This window comes from Linepithema humile, chromosome 5 (assembly GCF_040581485.1).
Source record: "Linepithema humile isolate Giens D197 chromosome 5, Lhum_UNIL_v1.0, whole genome shotgun sequence".
NCBI classification, from domain to species: domain Eukaryota; kingdom Metazoa; phylum Arthropoda; class Insecta; order Hymenoptera; family Formicidae; genus Linepithema; species Linepithema humile.
The window spans coordinates 11,569,844-11,587,972 of record NC_090132.1 but is presented as its reverse complement, the minus strand read 5'-3'; the positions used below and the strand labels follow the sequence as shown (position 1 = coordinate 11,587,972).

General features: G+C 33.8%; 2 protein-coding genes across 4 annotated transcripts; one reads left to right on the top strand and one right to left on the bottom strand.

Annotated features, from left to right (window-relative positions):
- Window positions 1-6,788: 6,788 nt before the first annotated feature.
- LOC136999880 (putative uncharacterized protein DDB_G0291812) lies at window positions 6,789-13,770 on the bottom strand. Of its 3 annotated transcripts, XM_067354737.1 has the most exons (9): window positions 13,641-13,770; window positions 10,669-10,856; window positions 9,023-9,823; window positions 8,627-8,730; window positions 8,075-8,110; window positions 7,787-7,994; window positions 7,442-7,678; window positions 7,253-7,348; window positions 6,789-7,147 (listed from the first exon to the last, which is right to left on the bottom strand). In XM_067354737.1, exons 2-9 carry the CDS (start codon window positions 10,850-10,852, stop codon window positions 7,095-7,097), a joined length of 1,719 nt encoding a protein of 572 aa, XP_067210838.1. In that variant the 5' UTR covers window positions 10,853-10,856; window positions 13,641-13,770; the 3' UTR covers window positions 6,789-7,094. The 3 variants fall into 3 exon arrangements, with proteins under 3 accessions (XP_067210838.1, XP_067210839.1, XP_067210837.1); XM_067354738.1 differs by lacking the exon at window positions 13,641-13,770 and having other exon boundaries at window positions 6,789-7,167; window positions 10,669-11,236; XM_067354736.1 differs by lacking the exon at window positions 13,641-13,770 and having other exon boundaries at window positions 10,669-11,234.
- A 221-nt stretch (window positions 13,771-13,991) lies between these two features.
- On the top strand, window positions 13,992-17,251 carry LOC136999879 (uncharacterized). The gene is made up of 2 exons (XM_067354735.1): window positions 13,992-14,230; window positions 14,638-17,251. The coding sequence occupies exons 1-2, from the start codon at window positions 14,127-14,129 to the stop codon at window positions 17,066-17,068; spliced, it is 2,535 nt and encodes an 844-aa protein (XP_067210836.1). The 5' UTR covers window positions 13,992-14,126; the 3' UTR covers window positions 17,069-17,251.
- Window positions 17,252-18,129: the final 878 nt, after the last annotated feature.

The following is an 18,129-nucleotide window of genomic DNA, read 5'->3' as shown; positions in this document are numbered from 1 at the left end:
ATAATCCTCCGAGAAAACTACCGATTCCGTGCCCTCGTTGATAGGGTGCTCCGACGAAAACCCTCGTGATTCCTCCGCTCCTACCTCCGCTATCGTAATATTCGTGGTCCTCCGGTCTAGCCATAGCGAGCGGCTTTTCCGACTGATTTTTTCTTACTGGAAACGTCTAAAGTGCAACGTCACCGTTAGCGTTCCCGATTGGAATGGTATTCTTTTTCCGAATTGATCTTTTATATCTATTTCAATCCTACGGAAATACGTTTGTCGTAATGGGATATAATGCGGGACGGAGAAATGTTTCACTTGATTCGCGCCGTACGCGTAATAATGTCCGTAATGTTGCAGCTCGACCGGTACTATTCGAAGAAGTGGAGTTTGCACATCGCCGGTTATATAAAGTTCGCAAATATTGCAATAAACAAAGAGTTTATCGGGAATACCGCGCAGCAATCCGTGCGGTTCGACGGTATAGAAACTTCCAGCGCGCACTCCTTGTTCCGTTTTAAACCCGAGTTTAATAAAAGGCGCTGTAAAAATATCTTTGGAATTAGATTTAGTCGCAGTGAGCGTGGTATAATGTGCAATTTGTAGGCGATTGCTAGGCGTTGGTATGGCTCCGCCGCAGCCGAGTATTCGTAGAAGATTATCGGAAACGCTCATATGATGAATCAGATTGCATTTATTTTCATCGCATGTAATGTTGAACAAGATTTTACCGCCGCTAGCGTCTTCTAGTTTCAAATTAATATGCGAATTCGCATCTTTGCAAGCCGAATTAATAGCGGAGATAAGTTCCTCGATATTTTTATAAATACCATTCGGTATTACGCCTTCCGTTAACGGCGCCCCGTTTTTCCTCGTCTCGTGTCCATTTTCAATATCGACGAATCTAATGACATTTTCAACGTGGTTTATGTGTAAAAAAGTAGTGGGAAATTGGATCTCGTTAAGCGCGACTTCCCATTCGCCGTGTAAGTGTATAGGTTGAGGTAATTCTGTGGTGAGGAAGTGGTTGCATTGTGCGGAAAATAACGCATGCTGCTATTGCTGGGAAGAATCAAGAGAAATTGATCCGTCCTCATTTTGAACAAACGGGGTTAAACTCGAAGCAAGGATCCAAGAATCAAACTTACTGGGATAACCACGCCAGCTAACCAGCACCTGCTTATTATTACCGCGACCCCGGCTTCTTATCACACGGTCGACGATAAACTCCTCCTCCTGCAAGTTTTTCTCAACCCGAGCCAATTCTTGTTCGTAAAAAATGCCGTCTATGACTTCTCTCGCTAAATCGCTCAGCTCGTACACACGTGGTTTTCGCCAATCGAGTATGCGATGAATTCGAAATATCTCCTCACTCCACCGCGCCTCGTATCCTTTCTCGAAGACGACTTTTGCTCTACTGATACGAACGTGATCACCGACGTGATATTTAGCCTTTCGGCGTTTTTCGTTCGCTTCGCCGTTGCTCCTCCATCGACGCGTTATATTTTCACGCGCGATACGCGCATTTTCTCTCGTAACAGCATACGGTTGCATTCTGGTGCTCGAATGACAAGTGTGATTATAAGCGTTTACGATATTCTGCAAAACATCGATGTAGCGTCGTGTATTTTTATGCGTAAAATAACGCCACATTCGTTCTTTCAACGTTCTGTTGAAGCGCTCGACGATGGCGGCTTTGACATCCGGATTGCGGGCTACGCGAAAACGAATGTCATTTTCTTCCAAAAACTTTTGTAGCGATCGCCCGACAAATTCTTTACCCTTGTCCGTTTGTAGGTATACGGGCGCGCGTCCGTTACTTCTCGAGAGCACGTTCTGAAAAGCTCTCATTACGGAATTACTCGTTTTGTCGCGCAATGGTTCTACCCAGACGTATTTACTAAGTACATCGATAATCACGAGTAAATACGAATATCCCTCGTTGTAACTTTTGAGATTTCGGAGTTCGATCAAATCTGCCTTCCACAGATCGTCGATATTCGTTACGTTGTAATGCATTCGCGGAAATTTCCGTCGCAATGGACGATGCAGCGTGTAGGCGTCTTGCGCTTCGAGCCATCGCTCGACATTGTTACGGGGTAAATTCGCCGCGCAAAACAGATTATCGACAGCCGAATAGCCAGCATAATGCGCGGGATCGTAGTACAATTTTTCAAGAGCCGTCATTCCAATTTACTCCATTCGAACAGGCGTCTCGCTGGTGAAGAATCCGTGTTTCTCTGAGGAGTGGAACTCGCCGCAGGACCGGTAAGTTTCGCGATATTTTGCGAAGAACCGGCTGTTAATAATTTTTTATTTCTCACTAGTGCGGAGGGAATGTTCAAGTCGTGAAGTAATCGCGCGAACTGAACTCTTCCCGCGGCTTTCACGGTTTTTCTATCGCGCATCGCCTCGTTTATCAGATCTGAGATATTTGAATCTTTTACGATGTTACCGTCTATGGTCACGACTCCTTTTCGTCCCAGTTAATTCTAGTCGACGATGCTTTATCGAGCAAGCGTTTCGTCAGTAAGCGAGCTTCGGCACGGTAAGATTTCGGTACGCTTTCCACTATTCTTTCGACGCTTTTCATCACCCCGAGACTTACGTCGTGTTCTTTCGGGAGGCTTCTCGTACGACTAGAGCCCAGAGCGAATGAGTCCGTGAGATCGCTCGGCGGTACTTCTTCGCGAGTGTCCATCGCGTCTTCTTCCTCTTCTTCTTTCTCGGCGTTACGCGCGTCTTGATTTCGTCGTCCGTGTGCTACTCGTACAAAGTGAAGATATCGCCAAAGAACCTCTTTGTACATTTTTCATCTCTCGGCTTCGTCGTTCGGATAGGGCGAATTAAGAATTCGACTCATCTCCGCATCGAGTCTGGATAGAGCGGTTCCGGGTGTTCGTACGGAATTATAATTATTATTATTATTTGCGCTTTCGTCCGGTGTGTTTTCCACGAGCGGTGTGCCGTAGTCGGTAGTCGGTTGATGCAATTGACGCTGCATTCTCTCGAGATTTTCCGTAGAAATTAAAACCATTTTTTTCGCCCTTTCCATAACATTCGATATTATTTTCTCTCTTGTGTTTTAAGCCGTCACCTTGTCTATGATTCGCGAAAATAAGGCCTCTAATAGAGGAACGATATTATAGGATAAGAATCCACGTCGTTGTACCAATAGCTTTCTTTTATTCTTCCAATTTCCACGCTTTGACGCGATACGACGTAGCGTCGTTTTGTATTTGCTCAGACGATTTTTTTCGCGCCGTTCGAGCGCAACGTTACCATTAAGCGTGTTGAAAACGCATTCGCAAATACAGCGAATAAATTTTTCGTCCGCGGTTCGCAGGAAGGAGCTGCGTTGATTTTTGTTCAGATGACACAGCGCCTCTAGAAGACAAACGTTTCTCTTTCCGATCGAACGTCTAGCGGTTTTCGTTGCACCGTCCGACGCTTCTTTCATCGTGAGAAAGTCACTCGCAACTGTCGTCACGCGAGCGCTAGTACATACTTTTTATACGCTGGAGAACGATCTGTGCGGTACGTAGACGTAACGCAACGCATTGTCGGGAAAGATGCTTGTCCGAAATCGATATTTGTCCGGAGTCGATTGTTTCAGATCGAATAATAAATATCCGTGGGGGCGTGAGGTTGCGTCAAAGTATGCTTCTTCTAGAAACTTTGGGTCATCGGGGTACACCTGTCGCGCGAGATGGCGAATTTGAGCGCGATCGCGCGGGTTCTTGAAGACGACGATGTAATTGGTATTAAACGATATGTCGCGCTGACAACGTCCCTGGTGAAATAGATTTTGCGTGATAAGTATAACGCTGAGATTCTTATGGTGACTACCCTTTGTAAAAAGATCCACGATGACGTCGCACAAGGATGATTCTCTCATAAGATCATCGATTATCACCAAGTTTGGTGTGAGAGGATCGTGGAAATAATCATGCGCTTGTGGCAACCCCTCGCGAAACTCGATTGCATTTTTCTTTATTTTTCCCGCAGCGTTTTTTTCTTTTTTCTCAAACGCGTATTGAAGTTGTCGATAAGCATCCTGCCATTCGGCGTAATAAAATAAAACTCTTTGGAAAGAAACATCGGCCATTTCGGATAGATATTTGAGAAAAGTTTTTACAAAGACCGTTTTGCCGCATCCGGTGGGACCGCTGACAATAGACGTCCAAGGATGTTTCCAGCGTATGTCCATCTTGCGAAATGAACTCTTCGCCGTTCGCTCGGGCCTTCATAAACGAAAAAAATCAGCGAAACACTATGACGCAATAAGCTTACTACCCACTGACGGCGGCGGCGGCGGCGGTGACCGCTTGCTCGCGTACAACTCGCGGACTCAAACAAGCTGATTCGGTCCGCGGAGACGCTGGACAAGCGCAACCGCGCTAGCGTACAACTCGCGGATTCGAACAAGCTGATTCGGTCCGCGGAGACGCTGAACAAGCGCAATCACCGAAATTGCTCGCGCCAGCGTCCAAGAGTGGAAACGTTACTTTGCGCTTTTTTTTCTCGGAAAAAAATGAGGGTTTTATACGGGAAAGTAAGTTAGGAGGAAGAAAAATCTTTAAGAAAAATTATGCGAGAAAACATTTATTTTTACGAATAAAAGTACATGATTTGAGAAAAATAAAAATATTCGTTTTTATTTCTTAAATTTTTCATAGTTTTTACATAGTTTTTATACAATTATACATTTTACATTTTAAAACTAGCAATATTTTCTTAAATTAAATAAAAAAATTTTTTATTTGTACTTTTACAAATATTTATAAATCTACTTAAAGCTATTTATATAAAGTCGGAAAACACACGCTAACCGTCGACAGCGAAAGAACAATTCTGTAAAAATTATCGAATCGCATAACCGTAAGGAACGGAACAACGACTATTGAAAAATCTACGTTTCAATAGCACAGGAGTACAAGCTTTCACTTCGTCGCGAGTTATTAACTCGTGAAAAGCCGTACGCCAAATTGCTCTGAAACGTAGATTTATCGATGTTCTATGTGACTTTCCTTCTTCTTCTTCTTCACTTTCCTCTTCTCATCCCTCTCGCTTTTTTTGCAATATTAATTCTCTTATACTATTAAAATTAACTAAGCATGAGTTTGCAAAGTTTAGGGTTATACCCTTTACTTTGCAAACTTCGTGCGTGAGTCCTTCCGGTGTGCGAACAACGTAAGCATAAAATTTCGGGCCACCGGATATAAACGCCTCGATGTAACTACCGGACCCATAGCTTTCGAGTTCGTTCGTCATATCGCCCAAAAAATTACCCGTACGCGGCTCGTATTCGGAAGGATCATCGCTGCTTACATAAATGCAAGAATCGGTATCGTAATATAAAACGCGTCGATCTAAGCGTTCTAAATATTTATACAACACTAATCGCGCTAGCGCCGTCGTGTACGCCGCTAAAACGACGTTGGTAAGAGGCGAGGGAACGTCGGCCTCTTCCCGCAGTCGCCATGAAACATACATCGCATCTTCGTTTACCGGCAGTATTTCGGTTATTTCATGTTTGGGGCTTGTGAGCAAACTCGCTAATCGTTGCTGAGTTTTTACGATTTCGGTATTCGTTAGGTTGGGTCGTTGGCCGAATTTCCCCCAAAAAGAATTTAAACAACTTCGCGACCAAACGTAATCCCGAATTTTTCGCGATATTGTTACTTTCGAGAACGATATCTTCGGTTTCCTCGTAATCGCGAAGATATCGTTCTTTAGCCTCGTCATCGGTACATTCACTCGGCCACCCGCTGGCTTTTTATTTTAATTTAAAAAATGTATTAATATATTCGGCGAATAACCCACCCTGCCGCGTACCGTGATCGTAGCGTGTTGCGTTGTACTGCCAAATCTCGCTAACCTCCGACACGAAATAACCTTTTTCAAGCGCTTTGCACAATTCGCACGATACCCATGTACCCGTAAATTCACGTTCGGAAGGCACGTGTGTACAATCTTCGCGTGAAAATGTTTCGCAGCAACTGCGGCACAACGCGAATAACAATTTTCTGCGTACGCGATACGGTAACACGGGGTGAAAGAGATCGCGCGGTGCGAGTACTTTGCAACGTACGAGGCCTTCGACGGAGTCGAAATTGTAATTCGGGCCTTCTCCGATTAGCACCGAACATTCCTCCCCGACATACACCGTGGGATGTCCGATCGGAAAAGTACCCGTTTTTAAAACATAAGGATACAGAGAACATACATCGATGTATCGTGTCTTCTCTGCCCGAGTCGAAATTTAGCACCTATATTGAACCTTAATCTTTTATTTTGAAGTAGCATAAGAGAGTCAAAGTAGATGTTATGCATTGTATCGTATGTATATAATAGCACCTACTTTGGCGCTACAATATGTCCGAAATTTCCTTTTTTCCTGCTAAAGCTTCAAAGTAGGGTTTAGTTAAAACCCTCCATTGACCCGCTTTAGACCCTGAAAATATATAGATTTCTTTTTGCCAGCACTACTTTTATGATATTATCAAGAAATTCTAATGATTGCAAATGTTCACAATAAAGAAAAATACTAACTATAATTTTGATTAACGATAATTTTTAATAGCATACAATTTAAAAATATCATCAATCAATACCATTTAGTTGAATTTTATTATCTTTTGAAAATTTGTAATTATTAGAAATTTCTTGACAATATCAAAATATAATATCAAAATTCAACTATTGAGTATTGATTTCTGATATTTTTAAAAATTGTATGCTATTAAAAATTATCATTAATTAAAATTATATAATTAGTAATTTTCTTTATTATTGTGAAGATTTTTGCAATCATTAGAATTTCTTGATAATATCATAAAACTAGTGCTGAAAATCCATATACCTTTGTGATTATATTTAAAATATTAAATTAAGATATTAAATATAAAATAATATATTAAAAACATTACATAATATTTATTGAATTAAATATTATTTATTAAGTATATAGTTAAGAATACATATAGTTAAGAATATATTAAGTATAGTTAACACAAGTTCGGACGTTTTTAATCGTATTTTTGCAAAAATAAAAAAAATAATCGATTTGTTACATTTCAAACTTTCATTAAAAATCGTATTTTTAATTACAGAGATGTTAACGTGTAGTTATCTTCTTCTTGAAATACATCTGTCGATACTAAAAAGTTAAATTTAGTTCTATAAATAATAATTTTATATTTAATAATTTTATATATTATATATTATATATATTATATTTGTAAATTGTTTTCTTGACTTTTACCTGTTCCAAAAATATTCACCGAGCGTCTTGTCATGTTTTCTTGATCTCCATAAAATGGATTGTTTATTTCTCTGTTGTTTGGTGACATTAGATTATCTAGACAGTAAATTAATAACAATAATATTAAAATAAAAAGAAGTAAGAACAATAAAATGGGGAAAAACTATTTCAATAAAATAAAATATTTACCTATACGGTCAGTTTGTGATTCGTAATGATTTCTACTAGTACATGGACGTTGGTCTTGTATAGTTGTTTTGTATGGTGATTCATTTATTTTCTTTTTTCTTTTTACTTGTTGAGTTTTGTTTTTTAGATGCGATTCTGTAGATTTTTGATATTTTCTTTTATTTGACGCCATTTTATTAATATAATCAATAAGCATTTTTGTCGAAACAGGTTTTGATGATTTTTGATTTACCCATTCTACAAAAAAAAAACAATAAAATATATTAATATAACATTCAATTTTTAGCAAAAATTTTTCAGATTTTTAAAAATCATTTCTTAATCATTTTTTAAAATCATGCATACCATGTAATCCTTTAAATAGTTTGTAATCTATTCCTGGTCGAGAGCCTCTTTTCCCAGTTGCCGAATAGTTTACAATACTTGCACCATAAACATCTAAAAGTGTCTCTCGAACCAATATTTTCCAATCATTCCGAGTTAGCGCTTCAAGCTCAATCATTGATGCTCGCGTTTTTGATAAATAAAAACCACAATTTGGTGCGATTTCGACCTATAAAAGTTATTATAATGTTTAATTATAAAGTAAAATATTTGATTCGTTGCATTTCCAACTTTTATTAATATTAATACCTTTCCGTTTCCTTCTTCAAAATAGTGATATGATATCTAAAAAAGATTCAACGTAAAAAAATTTTTTTAAATTAATTTTTTTATTAAATGTTAACTATTTTAGATGTACTCGTTAAAATTCAAATAAAAATGAAAAACTATACGAGCAATATGCATAATGTGGTTGTATTTTGATTATTGCTTTATTAAGTGATACAATATTATCAAACGTTTCAGTCTTAATTTGGACCTTTTTCTGTATAAGTATTTCTGTCTGAAGATAAATTTGAATATAATATCTATTTAAAAAATTTATCAGTGCAACTTATGACTAAATATCTGATAACTTTTTTGACTCATTCAAATTTTGCGTTTTATAATTCCAATTTTTGTTAATTAAACAGACACTGAAAAAGGTCTGTTTGAGAAGGTCGAATTGAGACCAAAACGTCTGATAATATTATATCATTTAACAAAGCAACAATCAAAATGCAATTACATATTACTTGTATATTGCTTGTATAACTTTTCATTTTTATTTAAATGTTAACTATTATAATGCATGTACGTTACCGGAAATGTTTTTTCAGAATTTATATTCATTTTTAATTGATTTTCGTGCGATGCAATCATTGCTTTCAATAATTGTTGTTGAAAGTAAATATCTCTGTGTGTTACTGTAACCAAAAAATAATTTTAATTATATATAATATTATGACATCACGTAATATTTAACAGTATATAAGACTCTTCCATAAGCTCAACACATTCTAATAATAATCAATTCTATTTAAAAAATTTTTTAGTGTAAAGTGTAAAATAGCAATGATGATTTTCTCTTACATAATTTTTTGTATCAAATTTATTGTATTTGAATCGCAAACAAATGTGATAAATGTTACTCAAACAGTTGCATTATTTTTGCATTATATGATAAAGTTGTTATTAAGATAAATTTTAAACACTTACCTATTCCTAATTTAATTTGAGAAAAAATTTCAGAACCAACATTATTGTTTTCATCATCCGAAGTATTAGAACTGAAAACAGAATTGTTTTCATTATTTAACTCATCTCCTTCGAGACTTTTTTCTTCATCAGAAGTTTCTGTTGTTGTGCATAATTTATTCACATTTTGTTTAATAAGTTCTGGTTCAGAATTAGCAGATGTTGATGGAAAAGAATTTGGAAGTGTAGAATGCTTAGAGATTGGTGAGATGATTTTATTTTGTGTTTTATTTGGTAATAGACTTTTAGATTGACTGTAATTTGATGTCAAATTTGGTGAAAACTGAAAACTTGTTTTTCGTAAAATAGTAGTTGAAGGAAATAAATTTGTGGATGTTGTAGTAACTGGTACTGATGTAGAATATTGTTCTCTTGAACATGAATTCATACTTGAGTAACATTGCAATGGTTGACATGAACGTTTTGGATTATCATTATTATTGCATTGAGATAGATCAAATTTAGTGGTACATGAAGACAATGATGGTAAAACATGATTCACATCATGATATGAAACTGATGGTGTAATCAATTTTTGCAAACATTTGGGCTCAGTATTTTCAATGTTGAATATAGGATCACTCTTTCGAATGTTTTCTTCAACTCTTTTTTTAACGGATTTTTTTATATTTTTTGTCACAGTCTGATTTTTGGAAATGGTTTTTTGTTTGTTTAATACTTCTGCGGAGAAAATTTGTTTTGATGAATCATGAATATCTCCACAACTTGTTATTATTTGTCGGTGAAGTTCATTTTCATCGCCTAAAAAAAATAAATTAATGAGATAGAATATATTCATTTTATTATATATATAATATTGGTTATATACATAATATTAGTTTTTTTATTTTTTTATATATTTATAATTATATATTTTATACATTTACATTTATTTTTACATTTTTATATTTATCTATATTTTTATTTTTATATATTTAAATTGTATATTTAAAAATCAAATTTTTTTGTACATACATATTATTAGTTAAGATTAAAATTAAAAATTTTGTATTTTTTATAAAGGCAAACTGTTTATTATATATACAAGTTCATTAAGTAATATAAAATAATCGATTTTTTTTCCAAAAATGTTGAATTTTTTTACTATTTTAATTTATTTTATTATGTTAACATTTTAATATATTTTATTATTTTATTATGTAATTTTAGCTAATAACAACTGGCAAATATATATAACAAAAAATGTATGTTAAACATTAGTAATTTAACAATTTAAAAAAGATTATAAAAATGAATTTTTTGCCGGCAAGATTATTTTTTACTAACGTGGCCGGGGGGCAATCTGTGCCTTCTTATTCCCAGGCTATATTATTTATTGCTCTAAGCTTTAAAAAAATCTGAAAAATTTTTGAGATATTGAAATGTCTCATTTAATGTACAAATAATATGTATAAGTGAAATGTTTAAGTCGTTTTTTAATAAAAGTAGAAAAAAATAAAAGAAATTAAACAATGACGATGAAAATTTCGCCTGGATTTTCAAAGGTTGCAGTGCAGGAGGTTAAATAGCAAGAACACAATTACATAACCAAAAAACACAATTACATAACCAAAAAAGTTTAATTAAACAAAATAATAAATACTTACTGTTTATAGCAATCACTTTGGCTTCTTCCTTTGTTTCTGCTTTTGTCTTAAAATCTTTCCAAACAAGTGTGGCGATTGCATTGACTTGTCGAAATTTTTTTGGAATAATTGATAAGGACACGACATCTGTTTGGCCACTGGAAAGCCACCAGATAAGCGCAAATTGTTTCTTTGGACGTGGCATTGCACTTTATTAACAAAACAGTGAATTATGTATTCATAAACACACTACAAACACTTATAGCGTTTTCGATTATACAGGATTTGAACGACCCAAGATTGGTTAATGACGTCATTGCAACCTCTCCACCAATGAAAGACTTGCATTTATAGTAAAATAGTGATTGATCAACCCTAGATCGTTCAAACCCCGTTTATTCGAAAACGCTATTAGTATTACGAGACTTGCACAGCAATTGCTAACCCACATAGCAAAGATCTCCCCAGGACATCCCAATTTGATCGAAATGGTCCCAGTTTGATCCAGAGTAAAACATTATCCGTATGATTACCTGAGGATATCCCGTGTAACATGTCCTGTGGATATCTTATGTACGATCTCCGCAGGACATCCCATTTTGATCAAAATGATCCAAACGATACAGATCGATAATAAATAATCATTCGTAGAATTTCCTGAAGATATTTCTAGTACAAAAAATATACGTACATTAAAATTGCTTTTTCTTCAAATTTAGCAAAAGATTTCTTACATAAATATTTTTTGTAAAACATTTTCTTTTTGCTTAATTTGAACAGAAAACAAATTTAATTTTGAGTGCATGCGTAGACACACATGTAACATACAAATATAATTTTAATCCGTCCATTTGTTAAGATCAAAGTACAAGTATAGAAAATATTTATTTCTATTAAATGACGATACTAGAACTTGGTCATCGAGTTCTTGGTTCGAGAAGCCAGTATATATAAGATTACCGCTTTTTGATTACCTAACCTTTCTCGGATCGACAACTCGAATCGAATTCTAGTGTCGTAGATCGGTGAACATTGAGATTAACGCAGGCAGTGAAGTGTGAGTTTTGTGCTTTGATTCTCCCTTAAAAAACGGAAAAAGACGCATAAGCGATAACATATAAGGCGTCAGAAACTATTAAATTGACAGATAATTATTAAAATCTAAAATTATTATATCATACGCAGGTCATCTTTCTATATATATCATAAATAAGGTTATGTTTGAGAGATGTTGGCTAGTAGAACACCACTACTACAATTTTTATTTATATATTTTATATTAATTTTTGTGTTACATATTGTATATTTATAGCACAATTATATATATATGTGTATATATATATATATATATATATATATATATATATGTATATATATATATATATAATTTCTACAAATAAGTTAGTTTTACGTATACACACACATACAAACACATAAACATACACTTAAACACATAGATATTTACACTAATAAACCTATACATAATGCATATACATATAATACATACATTAGATTTAGTTATTAAATTATAAAAATTAGATTAACTTTCCATCTCATTAAACATTTGGTTTAAAAAAATTAAAAATATATTGAGAAGTATATGTTTATATTTATGTTATATAAATGTTTATACTATTTGTAGGTGCAGTTCTCAATTAAAATATCCGCAAGCTACCGAGCACGAAATTTCGGAACCAAATAAATCATGGCTTCGTCATGCAACTGAAAAAATAAAAAAACTGAATGCTGCACAATAAAATATTCAATATTTTTTTTTTATATTTTGTTCATGTGTATAATTCATACATAATATTAGCAATTTTATGTATAAAATATTATGTATGTAATATTATTCATATTAAGTTATAATATTTAGTAATATTAAGTTTATTAATTTATATCTAACACTGTGACTAGTGCAATTTTAAAATGTACAAGACGTATTTTTAGTTTTCGTTTTTATATATATAAATTTTATTTTTATTGTGATTATTTTTATATTATATAGTAAATAAAAAATTTTTAAAAAATTACATATTTTATAATGAAATGTGCTTCAAATGTACTATTATTTATATTACTTATATACGTACTTTACCTTTTTTGAAATGTGTCTATTTCTTAAAATAATGTAATTTTAAACTTGGCCGGAGACACCGCGTCTCCTGATATAATAGAAGGTTTTTATTTTTAGAAATTTTGCTAATAATCTTTCCTTTATGCTCATAGAGATACTTACATGTCAAATGTCTATATAAAATATTTGAAAAAATATGTATTTTGAAAAAATGTTTCAAAAATTGTTTAGTTTTAAAGGAGTAATAAAAAGTAGTAATAAAACAATATCTTGATAGTGGTGTCATTAAAGCGAGATTGTCGTAATTTTAAAAAATATAAATAATAATTAATATGAAACTTTTCGAGAGAAAAAGAGAGAGACGTTACTTATTAAGATTACTGTTTTATTGCTTCTTTAACTTAAAACTAGACAATTTCTGTTTAAATCTTTTTAAAAAATATATTTTTTAAAAACATTTTAAATAAATATTTAAAATAGATATTTTTCTGGGTGGTATTTATAGTCCGATTTTATATTTAGAATCGTCTTATGATTTCATTCAACTAATGAAATAATGTTGCACAACCATTTTGTTGATTGAATGAGGTTTTAAAATGATTTCGAATATAAAATCGGATTATGAACACCATCCTATATTTAATGATTTTATCTGGATTTTATCTGGATAAAAAAAGATATCCAGGGGACATTGCTGGGATCTAATTTAATCATATGTAGGATATCCCAGGGATATCCCAAGGATTTATTTTTGGATGTCCTACGGATATCTGAAAAGCGGACATTCGGATATCCCACGGATGCCCTACGGATATCCTACGGCTTTATACAGACATCCCAGGGATATCTGAAAATCCTTTACATTACATCCCACGGACATCCGTAGAATGAAATTTTGCTATGTGGGAAAGCTCACCGGCTCACCGTGATTGCGTCACTTTAGGCTAGGGCATGTTTCTATACGCGCGCGCATTTGCACAGTTCGTATAAAAATAAAACGTTCATATAAATCAACTCTTATTAAACCACTATAAATATGAATAACTAACCAAAAATTTCGGTCACATTTTCGCGCAGGATCTATCAAAAATGTTCAATGGCAAAACTGCCAGAAAAGAATGGGTCGAAAAAGGCGGCAAATGAGAATATCTACAACGCCGCGTTCGGGGAATCTTCTTCTTCCACGCGCACAAAGTCTGTTGCGGGGGCACGCCGCGCAGTCTCCTAACCTAACGTGGCACACATTTCACTGTATATCTTATAAAGAGACACGGTCGGTTTTGCGCTACGCGTGAACTTGGCGCGAGACACTACCGTGTCTCTTGATATATTTTGTGCTTATTTAGTGCAAAAACAGACTGGCACTATTGTTGTATTATTAAAAAATACATATTTAAACAATATGTCGTATAAATCGCTGCAAGAAGTGGGTATAAGACAACAACGTAATCGACTCAACAAAATTTTTTATAACATTAACGATGAAAATGTGGATAATCTAAATTGGTAAGTTATTTTTTAATTTAGTTATTATTATAAAGTTTGCAATAAAAAATTATGGTTGAATAAAATATGCTTTTATATTCTCATTGAGACATGCAAATATTATGTAACTAAAGTAATATACGGAAAAAATTTTTTTATTGTGTAGCCAGTAAGAAAAATTTGTTGAATCTACTGAAGTTTTGTTAACATTAAAACAAAACGTTTTGTAAACACAATAAGAATTTTGATAGCTTAGTAAAGTATTTTTATTATTTTATTTTTGATTTCATGTAATAATTAATTTTTTGCTATTGTATTATTTTGTAAATCTTTTTTTTCGTGTACAAAATATGTACAAAACATATTGCTGCAATGATTATGTACATTGTAATAAATTTTTATGACTTAAAAAATTTAATTTCTTATAGCAATCAATTGTGTGATCAAAATCTAAACAACGCAACTTTAGAAAGCAGCAACGAGAGTAGCGATAATGATTACGCAGATTATTTAGAAAATGAAGAAGAACGCAATCGAATAGAACAAGAAAATTTTTATATAAGTGAAGAAAGTGACGAAGAATATAGTGATTCAAGTAATGAAGAACAAGATGACGAAGAACAGATACTCTATAATAACGATATCGGAAATGATGATCAACCGTTATATCGTGGTGCCGGAATAACTGTTAAAGGAAGCATGTTAATAATTTTAACTCTTCTTTTACACCATAATCTGACAATGACATGCATAGAAGATATCATTTTGGCTCTACAATTGCATTGCTTACAGGAAAATTTAAAAAAAAATAGTTTGTATAAATTTCGAAAATATTTTCATCTCAGTGAAACTAATATTATTAAAAATTATTACTGTAACTTTTGTACTCGAGAATTAAGAACATTGTATGATGAGTGTCCATCATGCCCGAGAAAAAAAAATTCTTATTTTGCTCAATTACCTATTGTGAATCAGCTGAAAGAAATGTACATGAGGAACGGTTTTTATGAAAAACTTCAATGGCGATTTCAAAGACCAATACCTTCTCCCGATGTTATCACAGATATTTATGATGGACAATTATATCAAGCATGGATTAATAATGGTTTCTTGTCTAATCCTCACAATATTTCTTTTAGTTGGTATACTGATGGTATACCAGTGTTTAAGTCATCAAAAATTAGTTTATGGCCTGTATACTTAACAATTAATGAATTATCATTTAACGAACGTAAAAAAAGAGAAAATACTCTACTTTTAGGTTACTGGTTTGACGATAAAAAACCACACATGAATTCTTTTATTTACAAGTTTCGACCAGAATTAGAAGAAATTGCTAATGGAATCGAAATTAATCTTCCTAACAACAACAACATTATTGTTAGAGGAGTAACTCTAATGGGAATATGTGATCTTCTCGCAAAAAGCAAATGTTTAAATTTTATTCAATTCAACGGCGATTTTGGTTGTCCATCATGTTTATGTAAAGGTCAAAGAGTTCCAATCTCAAAAGGTTTCCTTCATGTATATCCATATGAAAATCAAATAGAATTACGAACCTCAGAACAAACTATTGAATATGCGAATTTAGCGACGCCAGATCACCCAATTATGGGAGTAAAAGACTATAGTGCCTTTTCAAAAATTATGCCAGATTTCATTAAAGGTATAGGTATAGATCGTATGCACTGTGCTGATGGTGGTACCATTAAAAAAATTTTAACATTAGTATCTGATGCTAAGTATAAGAATTGTGTTTTTTCATTGCACGCTGTTATTAATGAAGTAAATAGTCGATTAATAGCTATCAAACCACCAAAATTTATTCATCGTATGCCACGTTCAGTTGCAGATTTGATTCATTGGAAAGCGTCAGAACTAAAGATGTTTTGTTTCTATTATTCTATACCTATCTTTGAAGGAATCATGCGTTTAGATTATTTTGAACATTTTTTAAGATTGATAGTAGCATTAGCTATTTTAAGTTCAGACTCGATTACTAACCATATGATAGAAATAGCACGAGACTTATTACATAGATTCGTAAGAGAATTTCAATTTTTATATGGTATTGAATTTTGTTCTATTAACTTACATCAACTATTGCATTTACCAGATTGTGTAAAGAATCTTGGACCGTTGTGGGCCAACACATGCTATGAATATGAGAGCTTAAATGGAAAGCTGTTAAAATTAATACATGGAACAAGCCACATTGATAGCCAAATAGCACAATCACAATATCAATATATAAAAATGGTACGTTTTATAGAGTCACTACCTCATGGTAATATTCGAGATTTTTGTTTGCGAAAAAAAAGACAAGTAAAAATAATAGAACGAATACACGAACATTGTTATAGCGTAGGTGTTTATAAAATTGTGGAAGAAGTACCAGATTATATTTTTAATGCAATTCAACGTACTGGCTTAGTAATTAATAACATTTCAATATGGCAATATTTTAGACTTTTAAAAGAAAATTATCTATATATATCTGAAATGTATAAAGACAATTTACAAACGCACTCTTCTGTTGCACAGTATCTGGATAATAATCAAATAAAGTTTGCATCGATATACTGTTTTATCAAGCTGTTAAATTGTAATTGTATGCGAGCTGTATGTGAATGCGATAGTCAACATTATGTAATTATTCGAGAATTTGTTAGCGATGAAGTATTTGTTGCGCAAGGTGATCATTTTATATATACAAGTGAGTCATTTTTACACAAATGTCACGCAACAAATATCGTGAAAGCTATTTCAGTTGAAGCACTGATAACAACTTGTATTTATGTAAAATTAAAAGAGCAAGCATTTGTTGCTTTGCCTATTAATAAAAAAGAACTTGAATAAAAAAATATTGCATTTATTTCTTTTTATATTAATAATTAGAGCATGTAATAAAAATCTTTAATTTATTATTATTTATATGCATTTTATTAATTTTTTCGACTCTTAGAGAAAAGTGGTTTTAGAGAGATAAGATTTTCTTCAAAAACTAACAATATTATATACTGGATAAAAGTTCAAGGTTTAATGGAGGAGTTCTCGCAGTAATACAATCTATTTTGTGAGGCTCTATAGGTTTAAAGTAGTATTTCACCGTCAAATTATAGGAGATCAAGTTTTAAAAGAGGAGTTCTAGGTTCTAATTCCGTAAAAATAGGTTCATATAGGCTGTATGAGCATTAAAAGAGACGCTAAATTTCGACTCGGGTGTACCCGTAATTTCATATCGAGTCGCGACATTCCCCGTACGGCCGCCGTAAAACGCATCGCGCGGATTGAGCGGTTCGTTTTCAACCATTTGATGGTGCTGTAAATATATTCCCGCATTACGCTATTTACAGCTATCGCACGATCGAAATCGCACTCCCATTTCTCCGTCACCGTGTATCCGCGTTTTCGAAGACGATATATCATTGCGACGGTATGCTCATAACGCAAATCGATCGTATCCCTACGTTCGCTGTTTACGGAGAGGCTACTGTCGCGGTTGATTCTAAAGCACGACGGGCAACCGTGCCAAAAGCATCCGTGAAATTGAAACACGTGATGTCGCGTTACGCCGTTTTCTAACAATTCGTAATATCCGTCGACGAGTGTGCCGTCGAGTACGCGATATTTGCGGGTACGCCCTGCGTGAATAATGGGATGACCGAGCTCTCGCTCCATCCACACCAGCCAACGCAGTGCTTTGCGCGATTGCGTATTCGCGTGTCTGTACCCACCCGATGGAATTATACCAATCTCGCTTTCACGCAGAAAGTTTTTTCTAAAAACCCTCATACACGTGGAAGCGATTGTTGTACATTCCTCGAATGGGCACACTTTTCCGCGCCTCAGGAAAATTTTCCTAAAAGCCATGCATGCTCGTCTAAGAATATCCACGTCGTTGCGACAATAGCGCGATA

Excerpts from the sequence above, each read along its gene's own strand:
- LOC136999880 (XM_067354737.1), bottom strand. The coding sequence starts at position 10,852 with ATGCCACGTCCAAAGAAACAATTTGCGCTTATCTGGTGGCTTTCCAGT. Across the intron at positions 7,349-7,441 it reads ATCACAAACTGACCGTATAG|ATAATCTAATGTCACCAAAC; the intron begins GTAAATATTTTA and ends TTTACTGTCTAG. Across the intron at positions 7,148-7,252 it reads GGTGAATATTTTTGGAACAG|TATCGACAGATGTATTTCAA; the intron begins GTAAAAGTCAAG and ends TTAACTTTTTAG.
- LOC136999879 (XM_067354735.1), top strand. The coding sequence starts at position 14,127 with ATGTCGTATAAATCGCTGCAAGAAGTGGGTATAAGACAACAACGTAAT. Across the intron at positions 14,231-14,637 it reads AATGTGGATAATCTAAATTG|CAATCAATTGTGTGATCAAA; the intron begins GTAAGTTATTTT and ends AATTTCTTATAG.